The sequence below is a fragment of the Mus caroli genome, chromosome 2, assembly GCF_900094665.2.
Source record: "Mus caroli chromosome 2, CAROLI_EIJ_v1.1, whole genome shotgun sequence".
In the NCBI taxonomy this organism is placed as follows: domain Eukaryota; kingdom Metazoa; phylum Chordata; class Mammalia; order Rodentia; family Muridae; genus Mus; species Mus caroli.
In genome coordinates, this window is record NC_034571.1 from 138400508 (window position 1) to 138417107 (window position 16600).

General features: G+C 45.0%; 1 protein-coding gene across 2 annotated transcripts in view; it reads left to right on the forward strand.

The window, feature by feature from the left end:
- Positions 1 to 13507, forward strand: part of Cfap61 (cilia and flagella associated protein 61) — a 260144-nt gene extending 246637 nt beyond the window's left edge. For both annotated transcript variants that reach the window (XM_021156892.2, XM_021156893.2), the window contains exon 27: positions 13093 to 13507. In XM_021156892.2, the coding sequence (XP_021012551.1) occupies positions 13093 to 13293 (201 nt within the window). In that variant the 3' untranslated portion in view covers positions 13294 to 13507. The remainder of the gene's footprint in view (positions 1 to 13092) is intronic.
- The last annotated feature ends 3093 nt before the right edge of the window (positions 13508 to 16600 follow it).

Consider the following 16600-nt stretch of genomic DNA (forward strand, 5'->3'; position numbering starts at 1 on the left):
GGTCTACAAAGTGAGTTCCAGGACAGCCAGGGCTATACAGAGAAACCCTGTCTTGAAAAAAAATGTAGAGAACACACCCCAGTGTCAGAATACACTAATTTCATAACTAAAACGTCTATATCAAGATGATAGAGAATTATCTGGAATGTAGGCCTCTTTTCCGAGAGGCGCCATGCTCAGAAAATACCTCTGTGGAAATCAGGAAGTATTTGTGAAACTTCACAGCAATTCTTTTGATACTGAAGCCCTTAGCATAGCTGAGGAAAGTTAGTGTTTATGTTCAGGGTGGTGAGAGATCCATCCCAGGCTCCACCTGACTCAGAAAGACAGAACCTTTTTGAATATCTGGGCCTTCATTGGTTTCTCTCACATTCTGATGTCTGAATGGACAGTTCCTACGTCCCTTCTTGTCTCTTCCATTTTGAAGCATCCACAGCCCTGCAGGTTCTATGGCCACCATATTGGGCAGCCTAGAGGAAATCAATTTTTGGTTTTTTGGGTTTTTTTAAAGATTTATTTATTTATTATATGTAAGTACACTGTAGCTGTCTTCAGACACACCAGAAGAGGACATCAGATATGATTACAAATGGTTGTGAACCACCATGTGGTTGCTGGGATTTGAACTCGGGACCTTGAGAAGAGCAGTCGGTGCTCTTAACCGCTGAGCCATCTCTCCACCCTGGAAATCGTTTTTGTAACCCATACCATGTTCTAGCCCCAGCTCACATCACCTCACCGAACCTTGTGCTTCCTAGACCTTCCACCAGTGGAGAAACTGAAGTGAAATAACCCACCATAGGTTAGTTATGCAGGAGTCTGGCTAACAAGCGTGAGACTCAATGCTCATTCACAGCCGGGAATGGAGGCCCAGAGCAGGGCAGAGTCAAATCTCTGCCTCCCATGTCTTTACTCTTGATTTCCAATACAATTCCCCAGGAGCTTGCTCCCAAATGTAGGCAATGCAGTAATATGAAGCAGACTCAGATTGGAAGCATAGCTATAAAGTTTAAATCAAAATGGCATGCTTTAGGGCCTTCATAGGTAGAAGCCCAAGAGTCAATGTTAGTAGGGAATATTTACATTAAGGAGTCAAAATTCCCATAAGCATGGCTATTCCAGTCAGTCCCACAATGGCCTTGAAAGAGAAACAACATGAGTAAATGTGAGAGTCAGACAATGCTTAAGTCATTCAAACTGGAGGTATAGACACTCCCTGGACCCAATGTAAGTAGCCTTAAGGACACTAAAGCACATAGAAGCTCAAGTCCCTCATATAGAATGGAGCAGTATTTGCATAGGGCCTACACATCCATCAGCACACATTAGACCACCTCTAGATTACTTAAATCACCTACTAAAGTACCGTAGAGCTTGAACCACATCATTTAGGGATAACGGGGAGGGGGTGGGAATCACATGAGCATTGACAATACAGATGTAATTTTTTTTTACCCAAGTATGTTTGATCCCTAGTTCATTGTATCTGTTGGTGAAACCTGTGGTATGGGGGTGGGGGGTGGCAACTATATACTAGCAATGGGTATGGGTCCCAGAGCCTGGAGGAGGTCAGCTCAGGCTGAGAGCTGAGCCACCATTACAGACCTAGTGCTCACCATCTCTAGGACATTTCCCTCCTCTCACGCTGATCTGCTGAGTGCCATCACTGAAGCAAAGGCTCATCTGACCCCGGGTGAGCCCACAGTGCTTTCTCAACCCATGCTTGAGCTCCTTGGTTAACACTTTGCACGGCACTTAGGATAGACAAAGTGTTTTCTTGTTACCGGCCTATTTCTGAGGTAAATACTGGAAAGCAGGGCGCTTTTTAAAAAAGTACTTTAGCATAATTGTTACCGTAGACTGTATTTTCTTTAATAAAATGCAATTTCCTAAAGCATTAATTTTCCAGGGATTTGAGGAGTGAGTGAAGGCTGGGTGAATGGTGAGGCACAGAGCGTACCTTAGGGCAGTGGAACTATTCCATGTGATACCATGTCATCACACCATTGCTTAACAGTGGGTCTCAGCCTGTGGATCACGACCCCTTTGGGGTCACAGATCAGATCTCTTGCATATCAGGTATTTACATTACGATTCATAACAGTAACAAAACTACAGTTATGAGGTAGCAATGAGATAATTTTATGGTTAGGGTCGCCACAACATGAACAACATAAACATAACATAACACAACATAAATGGTCTCAGTGTCAGGGAGATTGAGAACCACAAGATGCTGAACACAAGAAATGCACTAAGGCATTCGTGGTGCTGCATCCATATTGGATCAATTATTGAGAAAAAAGAAAGGAAAAGGAAACAGAAGCAGTTAAACTCGGTGGCATGCAGCACGTTTGACAGGTCTCCTCACGGCTCTCTGAAATGTCCATCTAGAGCCTGACCTTGGCTGCCAGCCTGTTTCCTATGCCGACTCAGGCAGGAGTGGATTCTCAGCCTGTGCCGATGCATTCTAAAGGCATCTAAGCATTTCTGTGGTGTCTCTAGCCAGAGAATGCAGCCTGCCTCCATGAGAGACGAGGGGAAGAACCTCAGAGGGGACCATCCTGCTTTTAGCATTTCTGTTCATCAGTTGGGAAAGCCACAGGGAGAAGGTGGTATGTGGCATGGGGCCTACTGCTATTCAGCTATTAGGGTAGCTTTGGGCAAACCTTCTGATACCACAGGACAAGGCTCCAGACAGACAGACATTGAAAGAGCGTCAGAAGGGATGTGTGGAAAAAGGAGTGTGTGCAAGCCCGTGGTGGCAAAAGACAGCTCTGCTAATGCCACCACAACCTGCTAGAAGTGGGGGTGACGGTTACAGCCCTGAGCCTGACAGGACACGTGATGACCTGGCAGACAGGCAGGAATTTTGTTTGAGTCTGACAATAGAAAAATGGAATCAGTGCATACATTAAAGGATAACAGTAATTCTTTTTCTTAACATCAAAATATTTTAACCCATTTTTGTCCCTTTCTAACCCATCTTTAAAACACTGCAGGATCTCAAACATTAAGTATAGCATCCTCAGTATTTCAGTTGTTAATGATAAATTCACCAGCATCACGTTTTATCAAGGAGTGGAGCCTACAACTCCCTGGCCATAGTCAAATCTTTTTTTTTTTTTTTTTCGTCAAAAATCACTCCTTAAATTCCTCTGGCCCTTAATGACAGAGCCCCCAAATCCCTGAAGCCAAGCTGACAGACTAAAGGGAAAAAATGTATATACAGTAAGGATTGCATACTTCAGTATATCGCTTTGAGCAATGGTTAGAACAGGCTTCAGGCAGGAAGGAAGAGGACATTCATGGGACTGTGAACCACGTGGAGCCAGCACCAGTGCACAGGGCAGCTGTTCAGCAACGCCAGAAAACACCTTCTTCTTATCTGCAGAGGAACATCCTCCGGGATAGGACAGTCAAGGCCACAGAGCACCTGTCAATGAACGTTAAAATAGCCACACTGCACCACGTGAATTTTTAACCATTTTAACCAGTTACCTAGTAAAACTAGGAGCCAGCACAGAAAGCAAACTGGGAATTTCACAAGTCTGTAGAAATTGAATAAATGCCCTCTCAAGAAACCAGTGAGCGGGTCAAAGAAGGTATGCTAGCCATACACAGAACGAGCACAGGTGGAAACACGAAACTCAAAACATTGTTTGCAGAAGGCCAACTCTTTAAACAGGAAAGATTGGGCTGGAGAGAGAGCAAAATGGGTAAGTGTTTGCTGGTCTTCCAGAGGAGCCGGGTTCTGTTCCCAGCAGCCGTGCAGGGCAACTCACAGCCATCTGTAACTCCAGCTCCAGGGGACCTGACACCCTTTTCTGATGTCTGCAGAAGGAGCCGGCACACACTATACACACACACATCACGCATGCACAAACAGAAAAATAAATCTATTTGTAAAAAAACAAATTTCAAATAATAACCTAGTGTCATATCTTAAGGAACCAGAGAAAGAACAAAAGCTAAAGTCACCATCAGAAGAAAGAAAGATTCTTTAAAAGAAAAAATATATAGCAGAGAAAAGTGAAATAGAGACTAGGCAAATAAAAAAGTCAGTGAGAATAGAAGCTGTTGTTTGAAAGATCAACCAAATCCTAAACCTTTGGCCAGACTTATAAATTACTGAGCCAGAACAAAACTGAAGACATTCCTATATCCTTATAAAATAAGAAAGGACTTAAAGAGACTACTAGGAATAACTCTGTGCCATCAGTTACAAGAGTGACAAACTCCTCGAAACACGGAAACTAGAAACTGACCCAAGAAGAAACAGAAAGTCTTCAGAGAGATGTAATCAGTAAACAAACCCTCTCCGCAGGGCAGGGGACTCAGTGAGTGTGTGCTCACTGTGTACACACACGGCGTCCCCAGGGCAGGGGACTCAGTGAGTGTGTGCTCACTGTGTACACACACGGCGTCCCCAGACCCTGCATGAAAAGCCAGGTTGCATGTATGACAGGCACTTGATGCCCTTGTGAGCCCAGTGCTTAGAAAGCAGAGCCCCGAGACTCACTGGTCGGCCACCCTACCCTTCCTGCCTGGGTCCCGACCAGTGAGAGACGCTGCCTCAAAGCACACCATAGCTGGCCCCCGAGGGAAACACCCAAAGCAAACCTCTGCTTTCCATGGGCACTTGAAAGCAGACACACATCTCCACAAAGGTTAAACTCAGACTTCATTAATGACTTATACAAAACGTTTAAAGAATTAACTTCCGTCTCCCCTGAACTCTTCAAAAACAAAGAGGAGAAGCGACCTTTCCTGTGATACCACAGCCAAGCAAAGGCATCACCAAAATAAATGTGAAGAAAAAGCAACCAATGGGCCAGTATCCCTTATGGATTTGGATGTAAAAAACCTTCAACAGAAGATTAGCAAACCAACTCCAACAGCATGTTAAAAGGATTATACGTCATTACCACATGGGATTTACCCCGGGAGTGTGAGTCAGCCAGCATACAGAGAAAGAAGCCGATGTGAGGGAAAGAGAGCATCATCCTCTCATCTGGAAAACAAACAAGCAACCAAGCAACCAACCAACCAACCAAGCAACCAAGCAACCAAGCAACCAAGCAACCAACCAAGCAACCAAGCAACCAAGCAACCAAGCAACCAAGCAACCAAGCAACCAAGCAACCAAGCAACCAAGCAAAAACCGAAGGCCAGGTGTGGTGTTGAACACCTGTAACCTCAGTATGTGGGAGGAAGGGGCTGAGGGGTCATGGGGTCAAGGGTATCCTTAGCTAGATGCAAGTTTTAAGATACCTTCTGCATGATATATGAGATGCTGTTTTCAAAAATAGAACAAAAAGAAAGGGCATGGCATAGCTTAAAGAGTAGCAGTAGGGTCTATAGAGATGGCTCAGTGGCTAAGTGGGGACCCAAGTTCAGATCCCAGCACCCATATCAGGCTGCTCAACAGCTCCACTCCAGCCCCAGTGGACCCTGTGCCTTCAGTTGGCCTCCATGGGCATTCATTCACACACACACACACACACACACACACACACACACACACACACACCCTAGCAGTAGGAGGAAACTTCTCCTATTTGATAGATCATGAAACAGCCATAGCGAGTGTCAGACTGGGTAGTGGGTGATCTGTATAGCTAGAGTCTTACTCCTGAGATCTGCAGTAAGACAAAGGTGTCTCCCTCCACCACATACATTCAACATCCCCCCTGGAAGACAATTAAAGGTCTTGCAGCCAGAGCAATGAAACAAGAAAAAAAAGAAAAGAAAAAAGAGGCACCTACGTTGGAAAGGAATAAGTAAAATGATGGCTTTTCTCAGATGACACAATTCTAACGAATCTAGAAAATAATCAAGCCAGTGCGCGCACTTGGCAGAACTGCTCGGTACAGTGGGCATGCAGCAGTCAGCTGTCTACAGTACTTCAGTGAAAATGAAATTAGGAAAATAATCTCACTTGAGGGGACATCAGAAAGAACTGAATACCTGGGGGTCAAGTTAATTAAAGTAGCACAAGACTGGACACTGAAAGATGTACACTGTTCTGGAAGATTCAAAGGCGTAGATAGATGATAGATAGATAGATAGATAGATAGATAGATAGATAGATAGATAGATAGATAATAGATAGACAGACAGACAGATAGATAGATAGAATATCAAACTCTATCTTATTCTTAGCAACTATTTTGTTTAGATGGCAGCAGCATCCAAAACAGTCCACTGATTTTATGAAGTCCTGTCAAAAACCCAAAGGCATTTTTTTATAAACACAGAAAATTCACATAGAAATGCAAGAGCTTTCAAATAGCTAAAAGTACCTTCCGGGGACAGCAGAGTGAAGCTAACGCCCTCACACTCTCTAATTACCTTACTTCAGAGCAACAGTAGCCAATCAATGTGGTACTTCATAAGCCATGTTAACGATATTAACTATACTAACAGAATAAAACTGAAAGTCCGGATGTAGCCAGACACTGGCGCTCAGGCCTGGAAGCCCAGCATTTGAGAGGCTGAGGCAGGAGGATCAAGACTAGTCTCAGTTATACCGCGAGTTCCAGGAGTAAATGAAGAAACAAGCAAACAAAAAGGTGGAGGTCACATATATGTTCATTTATGAAAGATGCTCAATAATATTAATCATCAGAGCAACAGAGCCAAAGCTACAATAACATACCATTTCACACTCATAGAGACAGATACAAATAGGTGATAGATAATACATAACTATGTAGATATAAATAGATGATAGATATGTAGATGACAGATATAGTTGATAGAGATATATAGGTAGATAAATATAAATAGATGATAGATATAAATAGATAATAGATAGATATAGTAGTTGATAGACATAGGTGACAGATAACTATAAATAGATGATAGATGATGGCTGATAGATAGATACATAGATATAAATAGATGATAGATAAATGATAGATAATAGATATAAGTAGTTGACATATAGCTGATATATATATATAGATAGATGACAGATGATAGATGGATGGATAGATAGATAGATATAAATAGGTGATAGATAAATGATAGATCGATAGGTAGTAGATAGATAAAAGGACAGGGCCATAGAGAGATCACTCGTCAGATAAGAGCACTGGCTGTTCTCAGCAGAAATCTTGGTTGGATTCTCAGCACCCACATGTCAGTTCCTAGTTGTCAGTAACTCTAAGTCCAGGGATCTGACGCCCTCTTCTGGACTCTTCCTGCACAGTGCTCACATATAGTGCATAGATGACACATGGAGCTGAAACACTTATACTATTAAAAATGAATAAATCTTTTTTAAGTCAGTAAATGTGCCTGAAATGGCATTCTTACATAGCTGCTAGTGAGGATGTAAAATTAAGGAGTTGCTATAAAGAATAGAGTACTAAAACTGTCACAGAGAATCATCCTCTGACCCAGCAACTATACATTTAGGTATCTGGTTTTCTTTGAAGACTTGAATGTTATTTAAATGAATACCTGTACACAAATATTCAAAGCACCCAGAACAGCTAACCAGAGGAAACAACCCACACCCCCATCAGCATATCATTGGATAAACAAATGTGGTCTCTTCAGACAGTGTAATAGTACAGCCGTGAATGTAAATGAGTCCCCAAATCATATTTCAGAACAAAAGCCACGTGCTTGTCTCAGCAGAGACACAACCTTCTATCCCCACAATACAAGCTCACAGCACCCTACACAGAGATCAGAGACAGGAAATGATCACCATTCTTGCCCAGTCCATTCTATAAGAGTACATTCTAATGGCCGCAGCCAGAACAGCTAGGCAAGAAAACAGAGTCAGGGACTTGGATTTAGCCATCCTCCTGTGACTGCTGTGAGAAAATGCCACAACCAGAAGGAATTCAGAAGGGCAGGGGTGCTATGGGGTACATGGAGCTGGGAGCTGAGAGCCCATCCTGTGAGAACGGTACATCATGCACGCATGCGCACGCATGCGCAGAGACTGGGGGAAACGTTCGTGCACAGAGGAATGCATGCATGCACTCGCACATGCATGTGTGCATGGAAAGGGGGGGGGAGAGAGAGAGAGGAAGAAGGAGGAGGAGGAGGAGGAGGAAGAGGAGGAGGAAGAGGAAGAGGAAGAGGAGGAGGAAAACCCATCTGATTAGCAGTCAGTAGCAGGACAGAAAAGCAAAGCACTAGCAATGATCTCATGGAAAAAGAAATTAAGAAAACAGGCTTGTTTACAATAGCATTAATTTTTTTCAGAATAAAAGTAACCAATGCCGTAAAGAATCTGTAGACATAAAATAAAATTTTTAAAAAGGCATAAAATATTGGTGATTGAGCGCATGATCCCTCCAAGGCTCCCACCCCCACAACAGCAACAAAACCAAAATAACCCAGGCAGCCAGGAAGAGACTGCTCAGATCAGCTGCCCTCAGGTCTGGTGTTCTGTCTCCTGCTTCAACTGCAATAGACCCCAGGGCTCTCTCTAGGCCTCCAGCCACCTTCTAGTCCCTTCCAGTCAGCAGCTCCACCAGAGGTTCCCTGCCATGTCCTGTAACTCTCTGGAGAGCTACCACCTTAAAGAGCAGGTAATACTCCTCAAGGGAGGATTGTGACACCCATACTGCCTCTACACTCTGGTGGCCCCAGGCCTGACCAGCAAATGTCTCCAGGAAAGGCCACACCCCCAACTCGAAGTTCCCTCTGAGGCCCTTCGGCCTCATGTCCTTCCAGCACCATTCAGCCTTTCTGACACCTAAGACTGAAGCCAAAGTGAAATAAAGAAGTTGAAGATGACAGAAGTAAATAGGACATTACCCTGCCCGCCTTAGGAGAATGAAAACCGTTACCCTCTCAACATCACCCAAAGCTACACAAGATCCAGTGTTATCCCTGAAAAATTCCAATGGCTGTTTGCACAGAAACAGAAAAAAACAAAACAAAACAAAACTGTTTATATGGAACCACAGAAGATCAGAATAGCAGAAACAAGAGGAATAAAGGTGGGAACTCCATGCCACCTAATTTTGAAATACATGTCAATGCTACAGTAGCCAACACAGCATGATGCTAGAATAAAAACAAATACACTGACCAACAGGGTAGGAAAAGGAGAGCCCAGAAATGTACCCATGCTTTTACAACCAAGGGTTTTTAATCTGCTGGGAGTACTCCTTTTAAAAAATTTTAATTTTTTTTGATAACTTCTTACAGGAATGCAATGTATTTGGTAAATTGATTTTTAGGTGTTTTGTTTTAAATTTTTATTTCCCACAAGTGGGTGTTTTGCCTTGCATGTACATCAGCAGGGCACATTTGCATACTTAGTTCACAGAGCAGCCAGAAGAGGGCATCAGATCCCCCCTCCCCCCAAAATTGGAGTTACAGACATGCCAGCCACCATGTCAGTGCTGGGAATCAAACTCTGGCCCTCTGGGAAAGCAGCCGCTACTCTTAACCCCTGAGCCATCTCTCCAGCTCGCTAGTCAACTGATTTAAAAACAAAAACAAAAACAGAGGTACTATATAGTGACAACAGGACAGACTCTTCAATAAGGACTGTATGAAAATCAGACATTCACATACCAAAGAACAAAACTGAAGACTTCTCAAAACACTTATAAAACAGACACCATGAAACTCTTAAAGAAGACAGGAGGAAGACTTCTTGAAATCTAGGCAGGGATTTTCTAGATATGCCCCAAGCACAGGCAAGAAAAAGCAGAAATAGAGAAGTGGGTCTATGTCAAACTGGAAAGCTTCCCTACAACAAAGAAGTGTCAGAGCTCACCTGGCTCACAGGTGTCAAAAAAGGAATTTGCAGTCACACGTGGGACGGGGGCTAACATCTAAAGTCTTTGAGGAACCCAGTCAATAGACTAACGAAACAGATGGCTAAACTTTTTAAATAGGGAAATGGCCTGAACAGACATTTGTCAAAAGGAGACCTATAGATTAAATGATCAGCATGTAAACATGAAAAAAAATGGTTAACACCACCAAGGATTGAAACTAAAAACACAGCAAGCTACCACCAGACCGTGTTAGAATGCCTATTATAAAAACGCTGAGAGGTAAGACATCAGACTGGGCAAGACACAGACAAAAGGAACCTGTTGAACAATCACTGTTGGTGGGAGCATAAGTGAGGGTCATCATGGAAAACAGCATAGGGGACACAGACAGAGTCACAGTGTAATCAGCAGTTCCACATCTGAGTGCATCTCAAGAGGAGTTCATAAAGAAATTAGTGTGAGGAAAGTAACCTAAGGTCTCGTGTTCACTGCAGCATCAATAGCCAAGATACAGGACCTACATAGTTGCCCATCCGTGACTTAAGGAGTAAAGAGAATGTGGTGTGTATACGATGGAATGTATATCGCATGGTGGAAAACTATTCAGCCCTAAAAAAAAAAAAAAAAAAAGAGTTGTTCTGTGCAACAATGTGGATTGACCTGGAAGGAAGTGGAAGAAGCCAAGTTCTGCATAAACTCACAGGAAAGGCAAACATAGGACAAGAGCCCTGTCTTAGTTAGGGTTTTACTGCTGTGAACAGACACCATGACTAAGGCAAGTCTTATATAAAAAAACAACATTTAATTGGGGCTGGCTTACAGGTTCAGAGGTTCAGTCCATTATCATCAAGGTGGGAGCATGGCAGCATCCAGGCAGGCATGGCGCAGGCAGAGCTGAGAGTCCTATGTCTTCATTCAAAGGCTGCTAGTGGAAGACTGACTTCCAGGCAACTAGGGTGAGGGTCTTAAGCCCACACCCACAGTGACACACCTATTCCAACAAGGCCACACCTCCAAATGGTCCAAGAATATACAAACCATCACAAGCCTAGAGTAGTTGTTGCAGACAGCTGACTAGGCGGGGAAGATGGGGAAAAGAGGCATGTTGTCTTGACAGGAGTAAGTTTTAGTCACCTATCGTACAGCCTGGTAACTGACACTAACAGTTATGCCCAGTTGTTTCAAGTTTGTCATGAGGGTGTGTTTTAAATGTTCTCAGCACCGAGGTGGTGAGTGTAGATGGCGCCTGATATGCCACTTGGCCTCTGCATCTCACAGTGCATATGTGCATCATAACATCACACGGTGCCCCATGAATATACACTTGTCATGAGTTAAAAATAAAATTTAAAAACAAGGAAATGTTCAGAAGACTAGAAAAAGCCAAGACATTATGCTAAGTGAGAGAAGGCAGACACAATAGGTTACACAGGGCATGGAACACTTTGAGATGAGCCTGAGGCAGGTACGCACAGGGTGAGGGGAAAAGGCCACAGGTGCTACAGCCCTTCCCACTGTAGAGCAGCCTTGTGCAGTAACAAGCCCCACTTTCTGTCAGTTCAGTGTTTCATGATGATCAAATAGAATCCCCCCAGAACAACTGAAGAAAGAGCCAGCTTCATGTAGACAACAGATTATATCCCCAGGCTGTGCTGGCACCTTAATGCTTCCGGCTCCATCTCTTAGGTCCAAGCATCGGTTGCCTCTCCCCAAACCACTGTTCAGCTTTCAGTCTCAGTTTCTGTGCCTTGCCCCGACTGTTCTAAACTCTGTGTTTATAATCTCCCCAACCTGGTCCTGTCTTGCTTAAACAGCCAGATGATAATGTCCCTCCACTCAGTGTGAGCCCTCCATCTGTGATGGTACAGTAGGACCTCACAAATAACTATTACTATTATTATTGTTGTTGTTATTTCTATTTGGAAGTCGGTGTAAATACACTGTGACTTTGGTTTGAGGGATCAGTAGTCACTGTCACTGTGCTGGCAAGAGCACACCAGCTCAAAATCCTTAGTCACAACCCTGCTATAGATGGGCAAAACCCCACAGCAGGGACCACTCTGGGAATTTGAGTGGTGTGCAGGGGGGAGGTGTGTGCAGTTCAGCCTTTCAACTTGTGTGTTTGGGAACAAAACGGTTTTTTGGTTTGGTTTGGTATTTTTTTTAGACGGGATTTCTCTGTGTAGCCTTGGTTGTCCTGGAACTTGTTCTGTAGACCAGGTTGGCCTCAAACTCACAGACACGTGCCTGCCTCTGCTTCCCAAGTGTTGGGATTAAAGGTGTGCACCTTCACCACCTGGCTATGTGTAAGAAAACCTCTACACTTTGTGGATTAAGTGTAGTCTCAAATTACTTCATTCTTGCTGAGTCCTGTGTTTAAGGATGTTAATAAGAATTTGTGCTGAGAACATCTGAGGTTCTTAAACTCTACCCCTTGGCCAAGATCCAAGGCAATAAACCATCTAGAAGGTTTCTTGCCCAAATATTAAAGCAAGCGGATAATTTTATCTGAAAAACAAACATAACAGACTTATAATTACCATCCTTGGTAAAAATCAGGCTACCTGATAAATAGAATCCTTACAGGAAAACATAAACAGTGTGTGGCTGCAGTTGCTTGAGGTGCCCTAGGAAGGAGCCAGGGACTGGGGGTGGACGGGGTTCAGGACCGTGTATTCCTGTTGGCAGAGACAGTTTCTGTGATCTGGGATGCAAACTCTGAAGACAGATGGATGATGGGATGACGGTTGTGCAACACTGTGAGTGTACTTAACTGTCCACTGGAAATGATAAGAATAACTGTGCAGTGTATGTGTTTTGTCACCTGCCCTGGCTGGTTTTGTATGTCAACTTGACACAGGCTGGAGTTATCACAGGGAAAGGAGCTTCAGTTGAGAAAAATGCCTCCATGAGATCCAGCTGTAAGGCATTTTTCTCAACTAGTGATGAATGGGGGAGGGCCCCTTGTGGGTGGGACCATCCTGGGCTGGTAGTCTTGGTTCTATAAGAGAGCAAGCTGAGCAAGCCAAGGGAAGCAAGCCAGTAAAGAACATCCCTCCATGGCCTTTGCATCAGCTCCTGCCTCCTGACTTGCTTGAGTTCCAGTCCTGACTTCCTTTGGTGATCAACAGCAATGTGGAAATGTAAGCTGAATAAACCCTTTCCTCCCCAGCTTGCTTCTTGTGCAGGAATAGAAACCCTGACTAAGACATCACCTTTATGAAGAATTTCTACCAAGATAGACAAAGCTCCTACCCTTGGGGAGCTGCCTCTGCCCCACCGTGAGTGTCAGGAAGCTCTGACTCTGGTCTCTTAACTGCATTCACAGGAGGAAGACAAGCCTACCATGGAGCAGATAGCCTACCAGTTAGAGGAGGAAGAAATAAACATGAATGAGAAGCCCCAGAAATACCTCCAAAGGGTTTTTGAGGATTCCATCTACAAAAGCCTGCTGGAGAAGAGCATCCTAGATTACCTTCATTACAACCAGTACCACCTGCCCATGTACGCATGGCCAGGCATCATTTAGCTGTAGCCAGCGTCCCCCCTGGCATCACTTCCACTCTCTGTCAGCCAAGTGCTGACAGAACACCCCAACCCCCAGCCCCCACTCTTATACACTCTTTTCCTCCCGTGTTTTCCGCATATTCCAGTAGGTGGCGCTAGGCTGTGTAGCCCTGCTAAGCCAGGGAACTTTACAAACACAGGCATGTTCGGAGCAGAATAAGCCACCCCAGCGATAAAAAGAGCTCCTACAAAGCAAAACTTGTTTGTTTTTGTTTTTTTAAACCTTGTGTGTGATTCTATTCGATTTCCGGGAATGTTCTGCTGCCAGTCCCATTAGCCCTTCCTATGTGTGCCGATTAATAGTGGGTGATATAAAAAGAAAATTATGTGCCAGAATGGGAAATTGGTAAACAGAGAAGGAGAAATTAAATCTGTAATCCCCCCTCAGGAGGAGCAGGTGGAACCTACCTGACCCTTTGAAACCAAGGAGGCTACTTTCGGAGCCTTCCTGTTTGTTTGTTTGTATTCATTTTGCTGACCATGAACACAAAGGCTAAGAAAAAAAAAAATAGAAGACCAGGAAATTCATATACAGATCTCAAATTCTGAAATGGAGAGGGACATTACTCTAGCTCATATTGTTTGACACTGCTCTCCGGAGGAGTGAGGTAGGGCAGGACCAGACTTTTTCCCTTCCCCGCAGACCTAGCAGAGCGGAGACAGGAGGATCGCTATGAATTCAAAAGCAGTGATCTATATTATATAGTGAGTCTGAGGCCAGTCTGGGCTGCAAAGTAAAACCATCTAAAGAAGAAAGACAAAAAAAAAAAAGGAAGGAAGGAAGGAAGGAGCCTTCTTTTCTCTTCTAATTAAAGCAAGTTTTAATTGCCCATCCCCAAAGCATATGAACTCAGGCACAAACAGAAGCAGTGCGGCACAACCGACCCACAGTAGGGCTTGAAATAGTTTTTTATGAACACAAGTATGGGTTATATCACCCGGACCTCCCCACTCAGCCACACAAAGGCAAGATTCTCCCAGCACCCCCCACCCACCCACCCCGCAAGGCAAAGTGGGCAGGGGGGTGGGGAGCCAGAAGTCTAATCGCTCTGCCACAAGCTTTCCGAGCACTTAGAGCAACCAGGTTGTTTGACATTTCTCACAGCAGACTTGTTCTGGGACACTGTCTTTTCTGCACCAGATAAAAGCAAGTCAATGTCACTCGTGCCTTCACACATGGGCTCTACACAAACGTGGGACTGTGAGGGGAGGGCAGCGGTGGCCCAGCTGCTACAGACGAGCACTTGAATGCAGCCCAACCAATCGCTGCTGGCCCATGCTTCAGAATTCACACCCAGCACATATTTCAGGGGTGTCAGCTCAGGCACCAGACACTCTTCCTTCCCTCGTCCCTTTCCTGAGACGTCCTGGGTCAACCTCATCAGCAAATGTAGAGCATTTGGGTGCCAGGCCCTGGGACACTGGGCTAGAGGTTACAGAACAAAGTCAGCGAGCTGGTTTAACAGTTATGACTTTTGTGAGCAACTATTACCATGATAAAGCCTCTAGTTACACAAAAGTGACCCCGGAGGACTACATTAACCTTAACAGCAAGTCCCCGCATAAATCTGCTAACTGCAGTGTTTTCTTTGCTGCCTTTAAAAAGGTAGCTGTGGGCATCACAACAGGTGTGAGGATATCTGAAGCATATCGTGGCCTACAGAGGGTGTCGGGTGACATTTTAATCCTTGTCCCACTCTTAGAAAGCAAGTTCCTGAATCTAGGGGGGTTTGGAATATATGTGCAGCCGTTAAGAACAAGTTTCCTAAGAAATGAAGCTCTCACAGCCTGAAACTGGCACAGGAAGGACTCTGGATGATAGAGCCCACAATAAAGATGCAAAGAGAACATCTCAGGGTCCCCACCTGATCTGGGGATTCTATTGTTTGTAACCAAAGAATATTGTGAAGAGAAACGCCAAAGTTAAATTTCCAAACACTGCTTCACAGATGCCTCTAATGTTTTTCTCACAGATGTCAGTTCTTAAATAAGAAATGTAGCTTCCTCCTTGCCACAGATGGCTCCTTCCTTTTGGTTTATCACACTCAAATATCACAGGAGAGAGAGAGAGAGAGAGAGAGAGAGAGAGAGAGAGAGAGAGAGAGAGAGAGAGAAAGAATATGCTTGGAGGATTAAGATCAGGCAATCAATATTTATCCTTAAAGGGGGAGAGAGAGAGAGAGAGAGAGAGAGAGAGAGAGAGAGAGAGAGAGAGAGAGAGAAGACAGAATGCAATTGGGTGAGTCTGTCTTAGCAGGGCCAGGCCAGGGCTGGGAAGTCGCGTGTGTGAGGAGCTGTTGATTGTTTTCTGGCTGAGAGAAGTGAAGATAAGGCCGGCAGAAAGTAAGCGCGGGGCCTGGGCGGGAGCCCGGCAGCTGTATGCTAATGTTCACAGAAACCCAGCCTCCGCGTCCCCCATTAAAGCAGGCGACCAGGAGGCCACACATCACTGAACAAATAGGCTCTCTCTAGACAAATAAAATAACACACGTTGGCCTGTTTGGGGGTGGGGGTGGAGGAGCAAGGAGTGGGGGAAGATCGAGGGTGGGGAAAAGAGAAGAGTGGAAGAGGGTAGAGGAGGAGGAGGGGACAGAGGAAGAATGTGGATGGAGGAAGAACAGAGATGGGGAAGGGGGAAGGCTTTGGAGAAACACTCAGGCAGAAGGGGCTGGGAGAGATGGGGACAGTCTGAGGTGTGTGTGTGGGGGGGGGGGTGGACTGGGAGTGAGGAAGAGAATCAGGAGAGAGGTGGAGAGGAAGAGAGAGAGGAAGACCTGCCTAATGAGAAGGGATGCATGGGGTGGGGAGATGGGGACAGAATGCCAGGAAGGAGGGAAGGAGGGAAGGAGGGAAGGAGGGAAGGAGGGAAGGAGGGAAGGAGGGAGGGATAACAGTCGAAGGAGGTCGGAGAAAGGGTGGAAACTGTTCCAAATGGGAGAGGGATCGAAGCAAACTCCAAGGATAAGCTGTGAGAAAGGGCCTGACCCAAGGGCAAAAGCAGGCCCAGGCCCAAAGTATCCCTTAGGCTCCCAGAGGGTGTGGGGTGTTGGCAGTGGGGTCGCCAGAGCTTTGCTCCGCTTCTGTGGGTTCATTTTCAGACACGGGGGCACGGGAGACAGGGGAGTCGACTCTGCATCCAGGCTCATTGTCATCCAGGCTCTGTTCCGCTGTCCCGCGCTATTCTTGCCCAAAGGCTCTAGTTGAGACATTCCCACATTCTTGCTTGGCAAACGCCGCCCCTCTTGCAGCCAGCCCTAGATCCAACCACC